The sequence below is a fragment of the Mya arenaria genome, chromosome 6 (genome assembly GCF_026914265.1).
Source record: "Mya arenaria isolate MELC-2E11 chromosome 6, ASM2691426v1".
Classification (NCBI taxonomy): Eukaryota; Metazoa; Mollusca; class Bivalvia; order Myida; family Myidae; genus Mya; species Mya arenaria.
Window position 1 is genome coordinate 58,968,352 of NC_069127.1, and position 20,885 is coordinate 58,989,236.

General features: G+C 32.1%; 1 protein-coding gene across 1 annotated transcript; it reads right to left on the reverse strand.

Annotated features, from left to right (window-relative positions):
• Positions 1–342: 342 nt before the first annotated feature.
• On the reverse strand, positions 343–10,959 carry LOC128239357 (ras-related and estrogen-regulated growth inhibitor-like). The gene is made up of 4 exons (XM_052955977.1): positions 10,260–10,959; positions 8,185–8,241; positions 1,409–1,482; positions 343–1,091 (listed from the first exon to the last, which is right to left on the reverse strand). The coding sequence occupies exons 1-4, from the start codon at positions 10,324–10,326 to the stop codon at positions 651–653; spliced, it is 639 nt and encodes a 212-aa protein (XP_052811937.1). The 5' UTR covers positions 10,327–10,959; the 3' UTR covers positions 343–650.
• Between the last annotated feature and the right edge of the window lie 9,926 nt (positions 10,960–20,885).

A 20,885-nucleotide genomic window follows, 5' to 3' on the forward strand; every position in this document is an offset into this window, starting at 1 on the left:
ATATTTTAGTTTGGATCAATAACATGTGATTTAATTGTTTCAAAGGTGTATTTCTAGAAAGCTGAAATGCTATTTCACATTTTTGTAAAATTTGAATGTATTTTGCACTTACGTTTTTGAAATAGATACAGTCCAAAAAAATACTCCAGCTCGCCACTTGACATCAAAGAATTGAATACTGCATCATCATCATCATCATCATCATCAACAACGTTGTCGTCATCAACGTTGTCGTCATCGACGTCGTCGAAATCATCAGCATTCTGTATATCGAATTTCGAATGTCGAATGAACTGTTTTAAACTTGTGCAAAATGTATTGACAGACAAATAGGAACAAAACTGTAAAAAAAAAATGTTAAAGTAAACAACTACAATAATATCGTCAAAAATGTGCTTCGATACAAATTGCAATTATTATATCGAACACAAAACTTGCATAAAAACAATGGTAATTGTTCAAACACTGTTTAAAAATGTTGATTGTTTTCCTAATCGAAGCAGTAGTTGCACTTATAAACTGATGAACGAGCGTATATTATACATAATTATGCAGATACAATATCTGAAAAAAGCACGTATGGTATGGCACCAAACCGTTGTAATACTTATTCAAATGTTTTGTCATTAAATGGTGTTTGTATGGCTTCACTAAAATGTATCGCTATGGCTACGATTTATTCTTTTCTTAAATGCTTTCTTCATGCTGTAAAGTTTTGAGCGGGGCTTATTATCAGCTATTGCCAGTTGATTAGAAGTATTCATATTTTTCACAAAGTCACGCTTGATTTGACACATTATTTCATCCATAACTTCCAGCACCCCTTGACTGGTCTCTGCAACGGATATTTCAAATTTAGGACAATCAAATTTTTGTCCAAAATCACTCGATTCCTCATCATTTACTTCACGTGCAGAAATAAGGTCACTTTTGTTTCCCACCAAAGTCAAAGGACAGTCGCAACCTTTGACCTTTGTAATGATGTCCTTGACCTCTGATAAGTAAGTCAAACTTGCACGATCTGTGAGGGAGTAGATGAGAATATAGCCGTCACCCCATTTGGTGTGCTTTTCGATTGTTTCCGTGGACAGCTGAAAATATACGTAAAACGAAAATGGCGTTTCAATCTTAATATTTGATGAAGACTTATAGATGCCTAAGGATATATCTCTTTGAGCTGATGTGTGTGTTCTAGTAATTGTATAATATATATATATTAATATTGGTGTATATGCTCCTCATGGTCTCAATTTAATGTCACCAACGGACGTTTTGGTCCTTTAGGTAGATTTTCGCTACAAAACTTGTCACTTTAATCAGAATATGCATATTTAACTTTAACTTTAATCTGTGAGTGAATGAAGAAACATAATGGTGTAACACAATGTCATGTAGAAATGCCCCCTACCTTTGCGCCGGTGTCGAGGATATCCAGGGTAATTTCATCTCTTGGGGTAGGAAGGTGACGTGTGTACACCATCTCTGAAAGAGTTTAAATATAATAATATTTAGTAGTAGTAGTGTAGAAGCAGTTGCTATAACAGTAGCAGTAGTAGTAGCAGGTGCAGTTATACAAAAATTGGTGGTGTGGTTGAGGAGACAAAAACGGTAGTGGTAACAGTAGAAGCATTTTATTACATTGGTTTTTCAATAAAACAAAAAGAAGACTAGTAAAATCACTTTACGCAGGCCCTGTTTTAGGGCCAAACAGACACTCAAACTTAAACAAATGCCTTGACAACTGTCCACAGCTATAGTTAGATACACCAGAGGAAAGTGTATGCTTGGCAAGTAGTCTAAATGACAAGTGTAATGCACGGTGATGGCTGTCATCGTTTTTGTGAGATGTTTCGTCCGTCATTTCATCAATCTTATCAAATAAAAAATATTGAGTTAAAAATACAGTGTGCACTTTGCTAAATGTTGTGATTGAATTATTGAAAAATTGCGGTTGAAAGTGAGTTCTAAACACATGAAAGTAATATGCATTCATTTGTACAAAAATGGACGCTTTGTCCCATTCAAAAATTATAGCATTATGGAATAATTAGAAACTATCGTTTTTATGCAATGCCTAGCCATTTAATATGTTGTATTTTTTGAAAGAATGAAATCTTAAAACATGCAATATTTTTTCATTTTTCTCGCAGTTCTTAAGACTTCATTCATGACCAAAGTGTTATTTGTTCGAACAGTAAACCAGCAATCCAGTTCGTGTTTTCTCGATTAACAAATATATTAAGAAAGAAAATAAACCAGTAAAATACAGAGTTTAACTGAAACTCAGAAAACCTGGAGAGTCAATCAATGTTTTGTATTACCAGATAGCAAAAACAAACATAAATTGGCATTAAGACTTCCAAACAGGCGTATCATTTACGGAAACAGAAAAAAATGGAAAAATCAACTATGCAATTTTTTTCAAAATATTGGAATACTTGAAAAGCAATGTACCTTGAAGAAGAATTTTTAATTGAATTACATTTCCTGAGATAAGCAAAGGAGCAGGCTAGTTAGCAATATTGTAAATTTATTAGTCACTGTTCAGCTATCCCTAAATAATCTATAAACCTCTTCATGCATTTTTCCTTTGATTTTTTATTTCAATAGCATAAATAGAAATCATGGAATAATCAAAGGTCTGAATGTAGAAGAGGCACACTTTAGGGGTTTACCTTAGAACGTGCATCCCAACATCACGAACATTGTTTTATCTCATTTTAAACATCCGAAAAAGAGTCAAGGCCATGCTATACATTGTCAATCCCAACCGATCAACGTCAGGTTTAAGAATAACCCTTACGTTAATTGAGCATACACTCATGTACAAACGTTACTATATCAAAAGACAGTTTGTTTATTAGAAACAATGTCTTATTCACGTATTGGTAGATGCCACACTTTCATCGCCCCCGGAATTGTGTGTCAAGTTCCCTTTTCACACTGCTTATTAATGTGAATGTTTCCCAATTGGTCCAACAACATAGTATTTGTTGTGTACATTGGTATAAAGGTGGTCAAAGTTATATCAATATTTTGTTCAATAAATTTGTTTGTCTAAAGACCATCTTAAGATTTCATAATCAAAAGGAAACATATTATATATGTTTGTGCTTAAAATTAATCTCAACAATTGAAACTGCAAGTCCAGTAATTTTCATCTTATTAAACGCACTTAGATCAAAGCCGGTAAACACTAAGTAAGAGACCCACAAACTCAAATTACAACAAACACTTACTCATATATAACACTTGAAACAGGTAAATGTTTGTGTAATATTCTGGTAACGGTTACTGAGAAATCTCGAATCTCGTAAAGATACCACAATTCATGCTCCCTATACATTTGAAAATTATTTAAATCACTTTGCACAATTTTCTTAAAGCATTCTTATAATTATACACCTGTGACTTTTACATATAATGAACACATTGCTAATTTTAATGATTTAAACCTAAAACATAGAAACGCTAAACATATAATGGTAGTAACTTTTTTTAGAACCATTTATATTATGAATTGTAATTAAAGATAATTTCTTAAATATTGAATCAATTTGTGTTGTAGGTTTATAGAAAAGAAGAGTCGTTACCCTGGCAAAATTGCTTTCTCCTGTTTTCAAAAGTATAAAAATGGTTGATGTTTGATTGATAATTCAATCATTGTTCTTTTCAAACACAATTGATCTAAAATCAATGTCAATGTGGGAGTCAGTTCAGAGCTTTTTACCCTACGGGTGCAAGGACACACAACTTTGCAAGCTATGACGAACAATTTTGCTCGAATTCGGACAGTTGTTATGTGTTAATTAAAGCGTCATTTTTATGTAGTGTTAAACCTCTTTTGCCATATTTTATATTAGAGGTGCAACTCTATCATAGATGCATAACTCTTTTTCGTGAACACAGCTACCTCTATATATTTAAATGTACACCTTCTATTGCGGCGGCGCAGTCGGCTAAAGGCGGTATTTGACATAAATGGTTCATCATAACAAACACAGATTATATAGTGTGAGTAAATATTTAATTGTATTTACCAATAAATGATTCTCTTAACTGAAAACTGCTGCTCAAAATTCATACATCAACCATATCTAGAATGTTTCACGATATAAAAATACATCAAACTGCTCTTAAATATGCGTTTTATATTAAATGTTGTACTGAATATCACTCTTTTGATAAGCAACATGTTAAGGTTGTTTTATTGCATCCTGAAGTTTGCATCGTGTTTTGTATAAGATAACTTCCATTTAATTGTACTTAGAATTACAATGACAATTAGAGAAATAATTATCACTTGACTATACTAAAAATACTATTTGAACTGCGGGATAGCCCAATATCCAAGTAATTAATAATGACTTTGTTAAATGCCAAGAGAGAAATACACCATATTGCATAAACCAACCGTCAAAATACAACAACCACACCTAACCTTGGACGGTTAGTGGGACAGGACGAATACGGGCTTGGAACGGTCAGTTAAACAAGTTGCTACCGCCTTTTACGGTAAGTGATACAGGGGTCCACCACTTTAGAACGGTCAGTTAAGTAGGAATTCACTTGCAGTTTAAACCCAACCGCTCAATTAGACAACCACCTGTCAATAATAGCACAATTAAGCATTACAGTCTAATAGAATATTTCGGAATGATATGATATTAAAAACATTCTACGTATATGAGAAAGTCCAGTTGTGTTTTTCAAACAACATATATAATTAAAATTATAAAAGTGTATGAGGTTTGCGTGCATTGTGTCAAAGGGGCACAATATAGGTTGATGCATTATTATTATTATTAATTATTATTATTATTATTATTATTATTATTATTATTATTATTATTATTATTATTATTATACTCAGTATATGATCGAAATAGGCCAGCGGACCTTTTCATCCGAATGCTAGGAATGAGTTCGAACCTAGGACGGACTTTCAACAATGCAATGTAATTATTTTTAAAATATCTCCAAGATTTGTAATCGCCCCCGGATAATTGAAATGTCTTGCAAAAGACAAGTCAAATATAATACCATGTACCTCAAGTTTAGTTAGCTGTGTTACACCTGATTAGTTTGATCGATTATGGCCATATTTTGACAACAATTGATATAAGAATGAAAAGAATAAACTATTATCAAAACTCTGAAAAAAGTTACTTCCTAAAGATCTTATATTATATAAGGATAAACAATGATTTTTTTAATATAACAATATTATTTGCCAGCAAATGTTATGTGATATTAAATAGGTCTAACAACTAAAAGAGGATATTTAATATAGATATGTTTTGATAGCCCTTAATTATTAATGATGCTGTAATGTAAACAGCAACATAGCAATGATAACTGTTTTTTCCTCAGAATATTCACATTACTCTCGTTTCTTTGAGTGTGTGTTAATTGTTGATCATCGTTTCACAATATCTTAGCAGAATTATTGGTTTAAAGTCTGAATGTATTTTTTAATATCTTTTAGATTGAGACATAATTCCTAACTGTGCGATATCTTCATATAAAGTTGTTGTGGTGACTTAAACATTAATATAATTCACTGAAAAACCATTTAGCTTAGATAAACAAGAAATATACTATCTAAAGATCTCATTCACAGAAATCGTAAACATTAGGTACCATCTGATTTTCTGTCTGAGAAGATTATGTAAGGTGCGAGTATTACGTGATGTTAATTGAAAAATAAGTGCTACTGAATTTTGCTTTATGTGCGCTAGTTACTCGATATAAAGATATTAATTGAAATATTAGGCAGTTTAATATGGCATATAAATGCATACATATTTCTGTCGGTTCTCGGAATGTTATACATTTGTACATTCCATATTATTAAATATAAGATCATTTATGTGGTTTACAATTATCACAGAAAATATGTGTAGTATTGGACGTCTTACAATATCTTGTATAAAACCATTTTACTCTTCACAGTTAAGTCAAAACTTTATGGTAAACAATAAATATGAACAAACATTTCTCAGGACAGTACATACGGCTTTGGGTCCAACCATATTGAAATGATAGATATGAAATGAGGGTATTAACAAATAACTATGCCCTTATCATCTGCTGGTACTATTCCGACGAAATAATAACCGATCTTTCTGAAAATTTGCCATTGATCATTAAAATATGTAAACATTTACTACTATTTCTGTTGTTGTTGTATTTATAATTGACTAAAACATAACTCTCTAGGTACTACATCCATATTTGTATGAAAATCTACAGAAACAAGTACAGTAGTCGAATGTGTAAACATAAACCCCGTTTAATGACACAGGGTCAACGCCAATGATATAGTACACAAAACAAACAATTACAAACCAGAAACATAGAACAACAGCACAAAACTTCACAAACAACACGCACATAATATATACAAAAACTAGGCTTGTTTATCAAGTATTGTTAGGTACCGACGGTCAGTAAAATGCAAATTTACTGGGGCGGGGGGGGGGTAAACTATTTCGTGTGAAAAACCTCACTCTTATCCCAACAATTCCGAATAAAGTAAAGACGCAAATGGTAAATCATATCAAAGTATGCATTAACTCCAAGAAACTTAAAAATAAAACAAATAATAGTAAACTAATATGTAGACCCCAAGTACTTTTGTGATTAGGGATCCCGACTCTATCTGCAGACGAAGAAATACAATTCAGAGCACCTAATGCAAAACTTTTTTAAAGATATGATGGAGTAATTGTTTGAAACTATAAAAATCTCACACAGTCTACCTTATCAAATAAAAGGTTAAAAACGGTTTGATCGAAAAGTTTCATAATAAGCCATTCCTTCGAAAAATATGTCAAATGTTTTTCTTATTATCCGCTTCGTCGGGAAGACTGTTAAATGTATTTAGATCAAAACTGCAAAGAATCTAAGAAACTCTAGCTTGTTTTTCACTGATATAGTTACTATTTGTGTTCTTTGTATATGTTTTTTTATGATGTATGTTTATAAACGCTACAGGCATTGTATATTCCGCTTATGCCAATTTTCTTTCAACTGAAAAATATAGACCTCAAAACGGTTTCCCGAATATTGGAATCTTTTGAAAGAAATATTTCAATCTTCTAGCATAGTTGTTACCCTTCGCAATTATACATAAATTATCATTTGCCAGAAATAATCAAATATTATTACCGACATTTTTAATTTATCACCCCGGCAGCCGGTCGGTATCTAAGAATTATCTAAGCTATATTTCTGTATCTGCATTGATGGATAAAATACAAAAACAACAAACGAACGAATACTTTACTCAATGATATGTTCTTCTTAACATATGTTTCTTTCATCTCTTTTATGCTCTTGTGAACAGCAGCATATCAAAAAGTCAAAGTATTAATCGGGTTTTGTCCTGATTTCTTTCTATTATTTAAGTTTTTATCAGAAACATTTTTGTTAGTATATATTTACATTTACTTATTTCTTGAATTTTTTACACTGGTAAAATTCATTGCACAGTCAACGAGATTTTTCTGTAACAGATGTTGCTTTTAGTGTTATGGAAGATCATTCAATTTTAGTGTTTAATACATGCCTATCCATGTCTTTTTCCGTAAGGAATAGTGAAAACATCACGATACTCTAGTTTCCGATTAGTACGTATAAGCATCGCTTACAAGCATTGTTTATAAGAATTACGCACAAGCCTAAGGCCGCTTTTCAAGAGCTGTCTTTTATCTGGTGATTGATATTTGCCATTTTGTATGTTTGTACTTTCGCCGCGAAAGTACGAATATACGACAAACGAGTGTAAACTGAAATTACGAAAGTACGTTAATGATGTAACGGCGAATTATTTCGCCACAATCAAGAAAAAATAAAATAGTTAAGCTTTCTTTTAGCTGTTCTGATGACCTGTATCAAGTCCCATAAGGTGTATAAACGTTTTTAGTATAACGCCTCGATACGTGTTTACACAACAAGCGTCCTACTACGAGATCCTTACCTCACACATGTCTTTATAGTTATTTACCAATTGACCAATAGTATATTAGTTTTATTTACTATTGATGTAATTTTACATAATGTTGTGGAACAACGATATTATCCAGCAGCCGAATTGCCGAAGAGTAAATCATTTTTTGTATCCATTAAATGTATCTAAGATATTTTAGTTTTATATCTATTTAACGGATCATGTATTACCTTTATCCCTGTCGTAATCTCCAATAAACCTCTTAGTAATGTATCGGACTGCAAAAGCTGAAAATGGAAAAAAGTATTTATGTACAGAGTAAGTGAATATATATATTAATTGAACATTATCTTCAATTAATTGTTTGGTTAATATATTTCTAAACCATGGTGGGTCTTTTCGGCTGACATACTCTGTATACATTTCATCATTTACGTTCAAGTAATTAGAAGAACGGGTGGGATGCTTATCCGTAGGCAAGTTATTTGCAAGATCTTTAACACGATTAAATATATACAAACATACTGAAGGAAGTACTCAAATTATAAACATAAAATTTCTATTACTAACACAATAGCGATACAGACTTTATCTAGGGTGTTTGGGATGGCTATTGACTAAGTTTTGATGATGAATAATAAACATGTTACTATAAATAGTATCATTTTACTATAATAGAAATTCGTTCCCGCAATAATGATTATCGTCTCCGCCCGTGAGATTATCACGGCACGTCAGGGCGATTATGGCATAATTGACTGACGAAGACGAGAACGTGCTCACTGACGACATTTTAACGAAAATAAAAATGGCCGCCGTATACTTGGTAGGCAAACATTTAAACATTATTAAAAGCTTTAAAGAAATTAAAATGGAACTATCGGTGCAATAATAGTGTAATTAGTTTTACCAATAATTACACCTTCAGTGATTCCGTAACGAGTACTACCCCAAACCGTACCGGATGTTTACATTCGGTAAAGGTCATAAAGCAGTGAGACAAGGAAATGTTTTGTTGAAACGTTTTGTTTTACTTTATTCGCTGAGAAATGTTAATTCTACTAGCGAAATGGCTAGGGTCATTCCGTCAAGCCGAGATGCATATGAAACTGCTCCTAGGCTTGATCGACCCTAGCTGTGCTCACCTATTGAAATGAACATCACAATCAGCCGATGTAAAACAGGAAATATTTGAAGAATGGAAACATTGTAGGCTTATTCTAAAAATTCGTACGAAAAGGTTTGCTTTTTTGATTTTCAGTTACAAGTTATTTATCGCAGCTAGTGCCATTCAAAACCATTTTGTTATATCTCATTTTTAAGACTACATGCTAATGATATGACATATACTTCATTATTCCACAAAATCATTTTTAAATCCATTTGAAATCATTGACAAATGACAAAACACATGTATTATGCAGGATTATACATGGATCACCATCGCTTTTCGTTGATAATTGCCTCAGTGAAAATAATTGCCCATGGGTTGTACATGTAACCAAATTCCCTAAGAGGGCTAAGATAATGTAAAATTTTCTAAAACCAGCAACAACCTATCTGCTTAGGCCTAAAAAAATACATTTGGTGCGGGTTACCTGAACCTACCTACGAAATAGGCGCCGACCCTACCGTTTTTATAGGCAATTTGAAAAAAACTGAAAAATAAATAAAAAAAAACATTTGGGTTTTTTAAATATGGAGTTTTAAATCTTAAATGCTTATACAAAAGATAACTTTAACACCATTCTCCAATGACGAAAGTGACATTCTTATATAAAGCCTAATAATAAAAAAGCCTACCTACCCTACCTATTTTTGAAAAGGATGTAACCCTAACCAAACAATTATTTTTTTAGGCCTTATTGTATAAAAAAACATTATCTTTTTTCCAGATGTTATCTTTCGGTTAGAATGCATTTTTGTATTGGTTAATAATATTTTGATAAATATTCATCCATTAATCAACTCTTTGGATTGCATTGACCACATCAAATAATAAACCACTTTTATACAATTGGCTGCATATAAATTAATCCAACCATTGAAAGGATCTAAACGGATATAAATCCTATATTTATAAGATTCATGTCTAAACAGGAAAAAATATTACGCTGGAAATAAGTAAAATAATATTTTTATCGATGCTTTATATTCAGTCGAATGAATAAGTTAGCAATAATTATAAAAGATAATTGTAAGTTATTATCAATATATTTCTATCACTATATAGATAAAAATTATATAATACGAAATGAATAATACTACTACTGATATATTCATAAATAAATTAACGTTATCTTACCTGTTTTTCCGACACCGCTGGCCCCTAGTAACACAATTCGAGCCCCCGTAAATCGTTTTTGAGACATTTTGTTTGCTTAAAAAAACTCCAAAGTCAGTCCGTTATTTGTTCAATCTTTCTTAGCGATCTTTGGAACGCATACAAATCCGGTGACGTATTTAAAATTTTCCGTTGGCTAGAATATGACCACGAGCCGAATATTCATTAGTATTTCTATTATTCCAGGCACCTAACACATAAACTTAATGTATATTAATGAAGTGAACACAATCCATAATTCAATTAATGTCCAGTAATTCCCAATGGCTGAAAAGAAAAAATCGGGATGCAAAACGCATTGAGGTCTGCCTCTTCCTATCATGTAATTCCTTTTCACATAAGTATTGCAATCATACCATCACAATCTGTGATCGATTTCTGAAACTGTCGAGGATCTGTACAGTTCTGATTTCACTTTCCGAGAACACTTTGATCCAATCTTTCTTGGTTTGCTTACGCCACACTTTTCAAATAAACATTCGAAATAAAAGAAAACTCGAAATGAATACCTAGAGATGTTTAACATCAATTAATGGTTTACAAATTTTCTTGTCTGTCTTTGCTTTCTGTCGGTGGATAACCAGAAGTTATACGTCAAAGGAACTTCGCGTTTATGAAATACCTGTAAGTTAAAATATAAGTCTTGTTTTGTAGCACTTGATAAGAGAACGCATGTTCCTACCAGGAGAGTTTCTTTCAAGTAAATCAACAAGTTTTTCAAATTTTCGGCAATAACTCAAGTGTGCGTGTCTCCTGGTTTCAATCAACGTAACAGATCATTGTTACTATTGCGTCATTTCAACCCTGTATATTATTTTTTATTTTAGCGAAATTTCAACTATTCACACCTTAACTTCCATTGTTAATTAACCTGCCTTATGGCATTTTCGAATATTTTCCGATAAATGCAATATCTTTGGATATGTTCGGATAGAGAATCATAGCATAGTAGTATACATGTAAATTGAAAAATGTTCATTTTTAAATTAGTCAAGTTCATTCGTGTTTTGGAACTTATTTTTTTATCGAATACAATAACTATAATTCGCAATATACCCGAATATTTTCACATGCTTTCTACTACCACAACATGTATATAAATCAATTTATTAAAAGGCAAATACATTACATAACGATCTCGTATGACCGGCGACAAGCGAAATACAAACATCGGCAAATAATGTGTGGGGATGTAAATTCGTTTTAACTCTTAGGCTAATTCATGTTGAATGCCGTTTTAAAAGGTTTACAAAGTTAACAGTTAAATGAGTCAGAGAGTTGTTATCACAAAAAATCGTTTTGCTTATATATCTTAATTTATCCTTAGACATGTCCCCATTAGCAAATGCAAAAATATATACAATATATGCCTGAAAGCCATCTTTAACAAAAGCTGTATTTGTTATTTTACAGGTATCAGACATCATGTTTAGTTTGCAAATGTTGTTATGTCTGCGAAGTTTCTGTTTCTGCAACGCAAATTTTTGGCTTTTTATTAAGAAAGATATTTTCTCGATTGCCTTATTAACGCATAAAAACCCCAACCCAGATGTAAGTTTGTCCTCGTGGGTATAATTGCCACCCCAGGGTCAAATATTAAAGGTATAAATGCAGCACTCTTTTGTTTCATGTTGTAATTATCGCTTTAGGATGCATTATATACTCAGTGATTTGAAAAGCAAAAAAAGAGTTACCAAATAATAAGTTCTTGGTACATTTAATTCAAAATGATTATAAAAGTCGGGCACAGTCGTAAACCATTAAATGCTATGCTTATTATCTCATGCAGTTGGGTTTGCCGCGTGAGTGAAGAGGGTTAGTTTTGTCACGAGCCAATTGTTAGCTTTCATCATTTACATCGCCTTCGAGTAAGACACATAAGGCTCGGTAACACTAAAACACTATTTAGTATGAGGCATTGTCAGCAAAAAGGGAATCATTTTGGAGGTCAAAGTGACTTTTACCGAAGAAGTCTGATATGTGCGCAACAATAGCTCTACTGAAATATGTTTAAGAACAATTTTCGGATTTGATAAGATAAATACATCTCACAGGACTAATGTTCACCATCGACGTCACAATAGTATAGCGCAACACATAATTACATATTAAGTCATCAAAACTTTTTGTTTTTCAGTATAACATATGTGAAATAATTTTGGCTTTGAATTAATTTTAAAAACATCGCAACGCCATTATGATAACGTCATAAGGTATATTAAAATGTTAATTATTGATTTTGAATCGGGTTTCTGATAACGATGCATAATATATTGTTTTGAAACGTGTTTAAACTCGTTCTAACAACAACGTTTTCATTGGATTACGTATTTACTCTACGATGAACTTCAAATTTTTTTATACGTGTGACACTTTGGCATTCAACTTCAGTCACAACTGAGATCTTCTTTGTTTATCGTGTTTTCAACGATAACCTGAATATAACGTTTTAATCACAATGTTTGGTAAACATATACTTCGGCGTCGGTCATGATAAGGTTAAAATTGATCGAATGATAATGCGAATGAAAGTAGGGAAATAGTATGGTAACTTTTGAAAAATGGCCTTTCATCTATGTTCGTAATATTCACGAGGACATTTTATCCGTTTTATGGGATAATAATGTGAAGCTCAGATATTGCTGATGCTTTAAGCCATTTCACATCACAAACCGCACCAAGCCCTTTCCTAGTTACGATACAAGATAAAATATACACCAGATTAATTCATACGAGCTGTTATGACGGTAAATTGGGAGACAGTTGGTAGGTGGTAGGTGGGGGTTCGAACAATTAACAACCTGCTATTCGGTAGTTTGTTATTCGAATTTTCAATTACCTGCTAGTTGCCAGTTGGGGGATTTGAATATTCAAATGCATAGTAGTTTTATGTTGATGTTGATAGTTAGCTCCTTGACCATTTACAGTTGGTTATTTGCAATAATCAAGCTAGCAACCAGTTGGTATTTCAGGATTTTCATTTTGTCTTGTTTTATGGTTGAAAGGTACACATGTTAAAAAATCACACGCCAAATGTATTTTTATGAATGTATACAGATGTATCCTCCTGAAAAAAACGGTTTTAATTGAGTATGTTTCTACATTCGCCAGATGGATATTCGAAAATTGCCAGTTGGTTATTCGCAAAAACAAAACGAACTACCTGCCAGTTGGTAGGTTGGGATACAAATCATAACGAGTTCTCTAATCAAGAGCTGTAAATTTAATTAAATAATACGCTTTTTGTCAGTTTACTCATTTACAGATATGTGTCTTTGTTACAAACTCTTCGTTCCATTTCGTTATTTTTCGTGCATTCGCCAGAAGGTTATTTGAACATTGCCAATTGATTATATGCAAAGGTCTATCAAGTTGAAGATTAAGATTATGTCAAATACTAGGTTAAAATATTCAGGTCAAATTTCCCGAGTTGGTGGCTGCCTCTACTTTATGTTTGTTGTGACAGGCAAAATGCTTGCATAGAAAATAACAAAGCAGCACAAGGTCATGTGTTTTCTGTAATTGATTTTTTTTAATTTACTACGCTATCTACATGCAGCGTGGTTAAATGTAAAACTATATGTTTTATTATTCTGACATTGTAAACCTTCCATATAAATCCTAGGTAGTTTCAAATAAAAATGGCCGAGGTGCTCCGGTTGGTCAACGCAGGACAATTGATGATTACGTCATTCCTTTGAACAGATGGGTAAAACGAACGACCATATATATCTAATTGTTTATTAAATTTAGAACCCATTAACATGGCAATGGATTACTAAAAAACAACCCCCAACCCCACGCACATGTTTCAAAACTCGTCCAAATAACTTCAAATTCAAGCTTAATTTTATAGACTTAGATAATACAAGGATACATTTTAACTGAATATATGTTAGTGTTCTAATTGGCGATATACAGAAAATGGAATTAGCTGAAGCAAAGCCAATTCTTTTTCTGTAAATCGTGCGAGACGGAATAGTTTGTATTATTCATAAAAAAGTGTTCTGTTCGACGATGCAATGAAAATACATACAGGTGCAGGATTACCACTAATATATTCGTTTAATGTAGCTATTACCCTGTTTTATATGTGGTTATGTTTTAACACCGATGAAGGAAAACAAAACGCCGGAACCCAATGATGGCTAATATGGTTGTATTAATTTTGATTGTGCAAAAATACCTTTACGCCGTGTTTAAATTGGTGAAGTTAATTTCTATCAATTAGATTTGACTACACAGTCATATATGTCTTACAAACATAACCATTGAAATGTAACGTCCATCGTGCATCACTTTTTCAGAGATAATTATATTCGTTCTTTTATGTTTTTTCATTGCTCTTCTGAGTGTTGTTTGCTAATGCAACATGGGGTAATAGCTACATTTAACGGAATATTTCATCAGAATGTTTTTCCGTTCTTAAGTGCAAAGACACAAACCTAGTTTTATAAATAATTTATCAGGAATTATTCAGATCTCAAAGATAAACATCTGATGTAAATTGTGATTTAATGTTTAAACAAAATTCTTGAATTAACAGTTCGATTCAGAGAGATAAGTCAGTTTGATTTATGGATATTTTTTACCTTCCTAGTAGTAATAGCTTGGGATAGCAACATACTTACCGAACAGATTGGTTTATCAGAGACTCAGTGGTGGTCTAAACTAGACGAAACTTGGTAGATATATAAATGAGAAGAAGAAGAAGAAGAAGAAGAAGGTTTATTTCATATCCAAAAATATGTTTGTTACTACAAACAAATGATGTGCATTCTGGTTTAAAACCAAATTCATTTGTGTTTAATTTACAAAATAATATATGACTCGAAACCAGCTAGCGCATGCAAGGAACACAATTTTGAACGACTTTGTTAAATACCTCCAAAATGATACTACATACTAAAAATGAAAACCATGTGCCTTACAAAGGCAAATTGAAGTGTGTCTGACATGCAAAAATACAATTAAACTACTGAGTCAAGCCAAGAAATCGACATATTAAAAATATGCTTTGTTAAGAGGCACACGGCTCGGACCAAAACGAAGATGAACGAGAGACACAAGCAAGTCAAGAGTACGTCTCGAAGCGAGCACCATGCGTACATGCTAAATATTTAAAACACTAGCTGATGTCGTGGATCAAATAGTTAAGCTCTAAGACATCTGGGACTTTAAATGTCACTACAATATTCTTTTCTGCTAACTTTATTGTATTTGACGAGTAAAATTCTGATTTTACAAGGTGGTAACCTATCACTATGTTGAAAAAGGCTTTTCTCGGTTTCGACCCGTACAAGGGGTACTTTCTTTCCAAATCATATGCCAAAATGATGGAATATTGACCTTTTTGAAGACATTTACCTCAAGTTTTCTGGTTACTTTTTTATATTGCCCAACATGCGAACAAGTGTTTCCTATGTTGTTTTTCATACAAAACAAATCGTCAAGTTTCAATCGTATAATATTAATATTTTAATATTATCAAAACCGGTTCAAAATTGGGACTTATTTTATACAAAACGATGGAAAAGCTAATGTGTAACCAGCTAGTTTTCACAGTGCTGTGGATGAGCAACAAAGAGAACCGTTGGAAAATTTTATGTTTTAAACAGGTATGCTATCACTAGCTACAAGCAAATAAATTAATTTTAAATATTGATGTTAAGCTTATCAGATTCTTAAACGCCATTTTACTTATCTTGGTTAAAATCAGACATCATCATTTGAAAACAGCCTAAAATGATATAAAGCAAGCTAGATTAACATATATGTATGTTGAATGGGAGTTAAATTGCACGAAGCTGTATTTTAATAGTCCATATGTCCAACCCATTTAACCATGCATGATAACACTCATGCAAGTCACCTTCAAACGACATGCATTTGCAAGTGCTTTTGGGCGGCTAATGTAACGGGTCATCTGGTATGTCCAACCATTATAAAGGATAGCTTGATTTTTCTAAATACTCCAATTTGAATGAGGAAGGCAAAGATCAAATGACTCATTTGAAATACGCATAAATAATAATAAACCACTTCATGCATCTTAACACACAACATATTATAATAACGTGTAAATAAACTATTACAAGAAACAAGACAGTAAGATTATATAAGATACAAACGTCGACAGTTATTAAATCTGTTGTTTCACGTTTTAACAGCTGACACATACAAAATTATTTGAACGGTTTTGACTTTAATGCATTTTATATAAAATACTTGGAGTTTTCTTTCCATGGTTTCATTTTAATCTTTTTTTAATTAAACAATTGAAAAAGTGGCCCTTCAATACTTGTTTCAACTCCAATCAGATACATATATGTCTGTATCGGTTTTTGTTTCGACCTGGACAGTTGTCCATGTGCAGGTACACAAGGTACTGCAGGTCTGACCTGTTCAGCAGATGGTAAAGCACCGACATTGTATTATTAAAATTACTTAGTTTGTGGCAAATGACACACATAAAATAACTCAATCGTTTGAAAAACGTGCAGGTCCCCTTCAAATGACATGCATTGGCAAGTGCTTTTGGGCGCCTGATGTAATGGGCCATCTGGTTTTGTCTTCCCATCAATTATGACTGAAATGTACTTGTTAGGATTTATAGCACTTTCCGGCGTGACTGTTATACATTTCGTCTTTTTACTAGAACTTAAATAGGATTAGAGTATTCTCCAAAAGAACATGAATGGTTAAATTAACCTTGTCTGATGTTATTTTTGCATGAACCAGTTTGCGTTATGAAATAACTCTTTATTTCCTTGCTGCAATATCGTTTAAGAGACGTGATGTCGTTTGGCCAGTAAACAGCAACAAAATCCCCTGTTTATCCACATGCGTTAAATGCCGATAAAAGATTTATCTCCTTCGTTTTACCTAAACACTTTACAGGGTAAATTATATAAATTATATGAAACGATAAAATAAAATGATTGATAACTTTAACTGCATTAATGTACACGTTATACTGACAAATCATTGAATGCCATATCACATTACCAATTACAGGAATAGAATTGCTCTTGTTCAATGTATCGACACCACTAAAGAGCAAGGTTTTTAATTAAGGGAAAACATGCTGAAACATTTTCAAAGAGAAAAAGACAGCATTGACCCTTTCAAATAGAATTTCATGAATAAAAATACAACTCAAGAACATTCATATATTTAAATGGTTTTTTTATCAAATGTCCATATGGCGAAAGACTGCTTTAATCTTTATTTATTTAAACCACTTTATACCATTTTTAATTCTGATGTTGAAGATCACTTGGTTTGACTGTATGAAGTACCCTCTTAGTCGCAGAGCCTGTTGTTTTCGAGATCGGTAACTTGTTTATACAAATATATGATTTGGTAAATCTCAAAATATGAAACAGAACTCAGAGTTATAAATCAGAAGAGCCATTTTGATCCTTAATACTTACATGTGTGCCATAATTTGAACAAACTTGTTTATATTCCCCCATGATAATTCAAATAGAAATAGACACACACTTGCTTTACTTACAAGTTTATATGATGCCACATGGACAAGTAGAACTATTTGACGAAAGGTTTTTAGGGTAGAATTATCATTGTTTTTAGCTGTTGTTGTTGTTTTTTTTTTTTTGTTTTTTTTGTTTTGTTTTTTAAAGCATTCTTCTATCTTGTGGCTGCTGTCCGTTTTACCATTTGGGGGAGCTACCCCTTGAGCAAATGATTTTATATCTTTTTCATTTGAAAGTTGTAGATTATTACACCTATTTTAACCATTTTAAAGTGCATTTTTCACATTTTGGAGAAGCTGGTATTTGAGATGATATTGCTAATATCTGGCATCATTTCATATAATGATGTTTTGGTCAAGCAGCATGGAAGATGCAGACAGAAAGATAAATACTTAATTTAGGATAAAATTGCTTCAGCAGATTTGTATTTATATTTTAGTAACAATTACCGTGACCTTTACACCACCGATTCTTCGAATATCAAGCTTAAGCATTAATTAATAGGTTTTGCCTTTTTTATTTTTTTATGTTCGAAATGTTTTTTGGATGTTGTGCTAAGAATTATAGTAATAATAGTGTGACATGTTTATTTGTCTTGATTATGTATTATGTTTATTTATTATTTGTATTATTCGTATTCATATTGCTTGTGTATCATAATTATATTTATATACTACTTGTGTGATTAATTCTTGTGTTTTATGGCGTGTTTGGAGGCTGCTTGCATAAAATATCTTTGTTTAATTCACTTTACAACCTCCCGTTTTCCGCCAAAATTCATTAAACTATTTATTTTATGTCTGCTTTGTTTTTCTGTGTTCCGTCTTCATGATTTGAGCTTCTAGGATAATTATTTAGTGAGTGTAGATTTGTTTGTATTAACAGTGATCTGTACCACGGCTAAACTGACCCCTCAAGCAGTCCCAAGCCACGAATTCACTCAATCTTTTTACACAATAAGCCATGGGAAAGGGTAAACATTAAAATCAATAATTTGGTTAAAAATCACTGTCATGACCTATTCACATTGTTTATGTTACCTGAAAAAGGCGATATATACATGTATTACTTTTGGTGTTATCACATAAAAAATAACAGTTACTTAAGAATATTTGACAGCCGGTCAGCATTCGTCTAGCTCGGCCACTGATAGTGTATCCTCAGGGATGATCTGCCTTGGACTTTGCCTGGGCCAGCTACCAGAACTCCATGTACCGAAGGAGTAAGGAGACTCGTAGCCGTTTTACTTCACAAATAATGCAAGCACTTTACCACTGTGAGATTTATTCCAGTATTCCATAGGTAAAATGTGTTTTTATAGCTGCGGTTGAACCATCTATTATTTCATAATTTAAATAAAGTGTTTATGCAAAATGTTTTATAGAGTTCTGTTCTCTTGCAATCGGCTATTATATAAATATCATATGGCAGCATGAGTGACATTGATATTTTCAATCCGAGAGCAGAATGTCACCCGAGGCGTTAGCCGAGGGTGACATTCTGTTTCGATGGTTGACAATATCAATGTCACACATGCTGCCATATAATATTTATTTTATTATACCGAACAGAATTAAGTACATTAAAAAGTTTTAAATGTATCTAATCAAACAAGTTTAAGAAGGTAAACAAAATATAACAAAATAAAATAATTATTTCTCGAATAAAATTCCACCGTTGAATATGCGAAAATTCCTTCAAAAACGTTTGTCTGATGTTTTGTGTACACATTGAATAGTGACGTCAATGATGTATGTGTATAAGAGAGGCAATCAAGTCATGATTGAGCTAAAATATTGAAGCAGTTATTTGCCCTTATATGACATTCAAAATGTCACTGTGGTCACATGACCAGACAGTGAATTTTCGCTTGGTCACGTGTCAGAAAGGTTGAAAATGTTTCTGATAGTCAAAAGATCTCTTTTTCGGGTAATGGGATTTTACCATTGTAGACAAAAGTGACGTATTATAAACAAAAATGTTACTTTCTTTAAAATCAGTAAAATAATTGTTTTTAAAATTTGAATACATGTTTTGAAAATAGACATTACATTTCATCATTATATATGTTTGTAGTATATGGCAACGCATGTATGATAAAATAATATGTAGCTGACTTTTTATCAAATTCAATTTGCGAAACAATCGACTTAATAACAGATACAAACTGATTATAAACAAAAGAGAATTTATATATATTGTTCTAAAACGTCGGTCCTAATTCCCTTAACAACATACATATAACACAACATACGGGTAGTAGATTGGCCTTAAATATCGCTAAGCAGTGTGGTTTTTCGGTGTACCGTAAACAGATCGACAATGATAGTAAATAATTCCTAAATTTGAAACATTAAAATGGTTTAAACGGTATTTAAGATCTAAAATAGTAGAGAAAACCGTTTGCCATAAAAACACTTCTCACTAACATCTACTGAAACAATAACACTGTTCATAAAAATATATATTTTTACGATGTCAATAGTAAAGATGCACTTTTACTCAAAATAAGATTGAACACATTTAATACACTTGTTTTAATATACCAAAAAAAGATGAACAATTGTCGAAATCAATAGATCTTATGGAGGATACCGAGTTTAATTTGATAGAAATGTGCAGAAAACACAGTAGTGCTACCTTATAAGAGTATAGTTGATTGCAGTAAATCTTTAAGCATTCACCAATCATTTAATTTATATTTACGATTTCAGCTATCAAAACACGGTTATAATATTGTTAATAGTAATTAATATTTTACAAAAGTTCATTATTTAGTTAGTATTTCACGGTGTATCACTCAGAATTTATGTTTGTTTTACATGTGTGTGTATTGATTTTAAATAAGAGTGTCACTACGCTATCGCATGTTTGACAAGATCTAGATGATCTTTTTTTTATTATTTTTGTTTAGAAATTTTACAATTAATACAATATATAGTCAATGCTATAAAGAAATTCATTCCCCGTTTTTGTTCAAGTTTACTCGTATAAACCTCTGAAAAGAAAACACACTAAATTTCAACTAAATGGAACCACAACAGAAAACGCGTTGGAACATTTCCAGTGCATTACAACACGCTGTGTC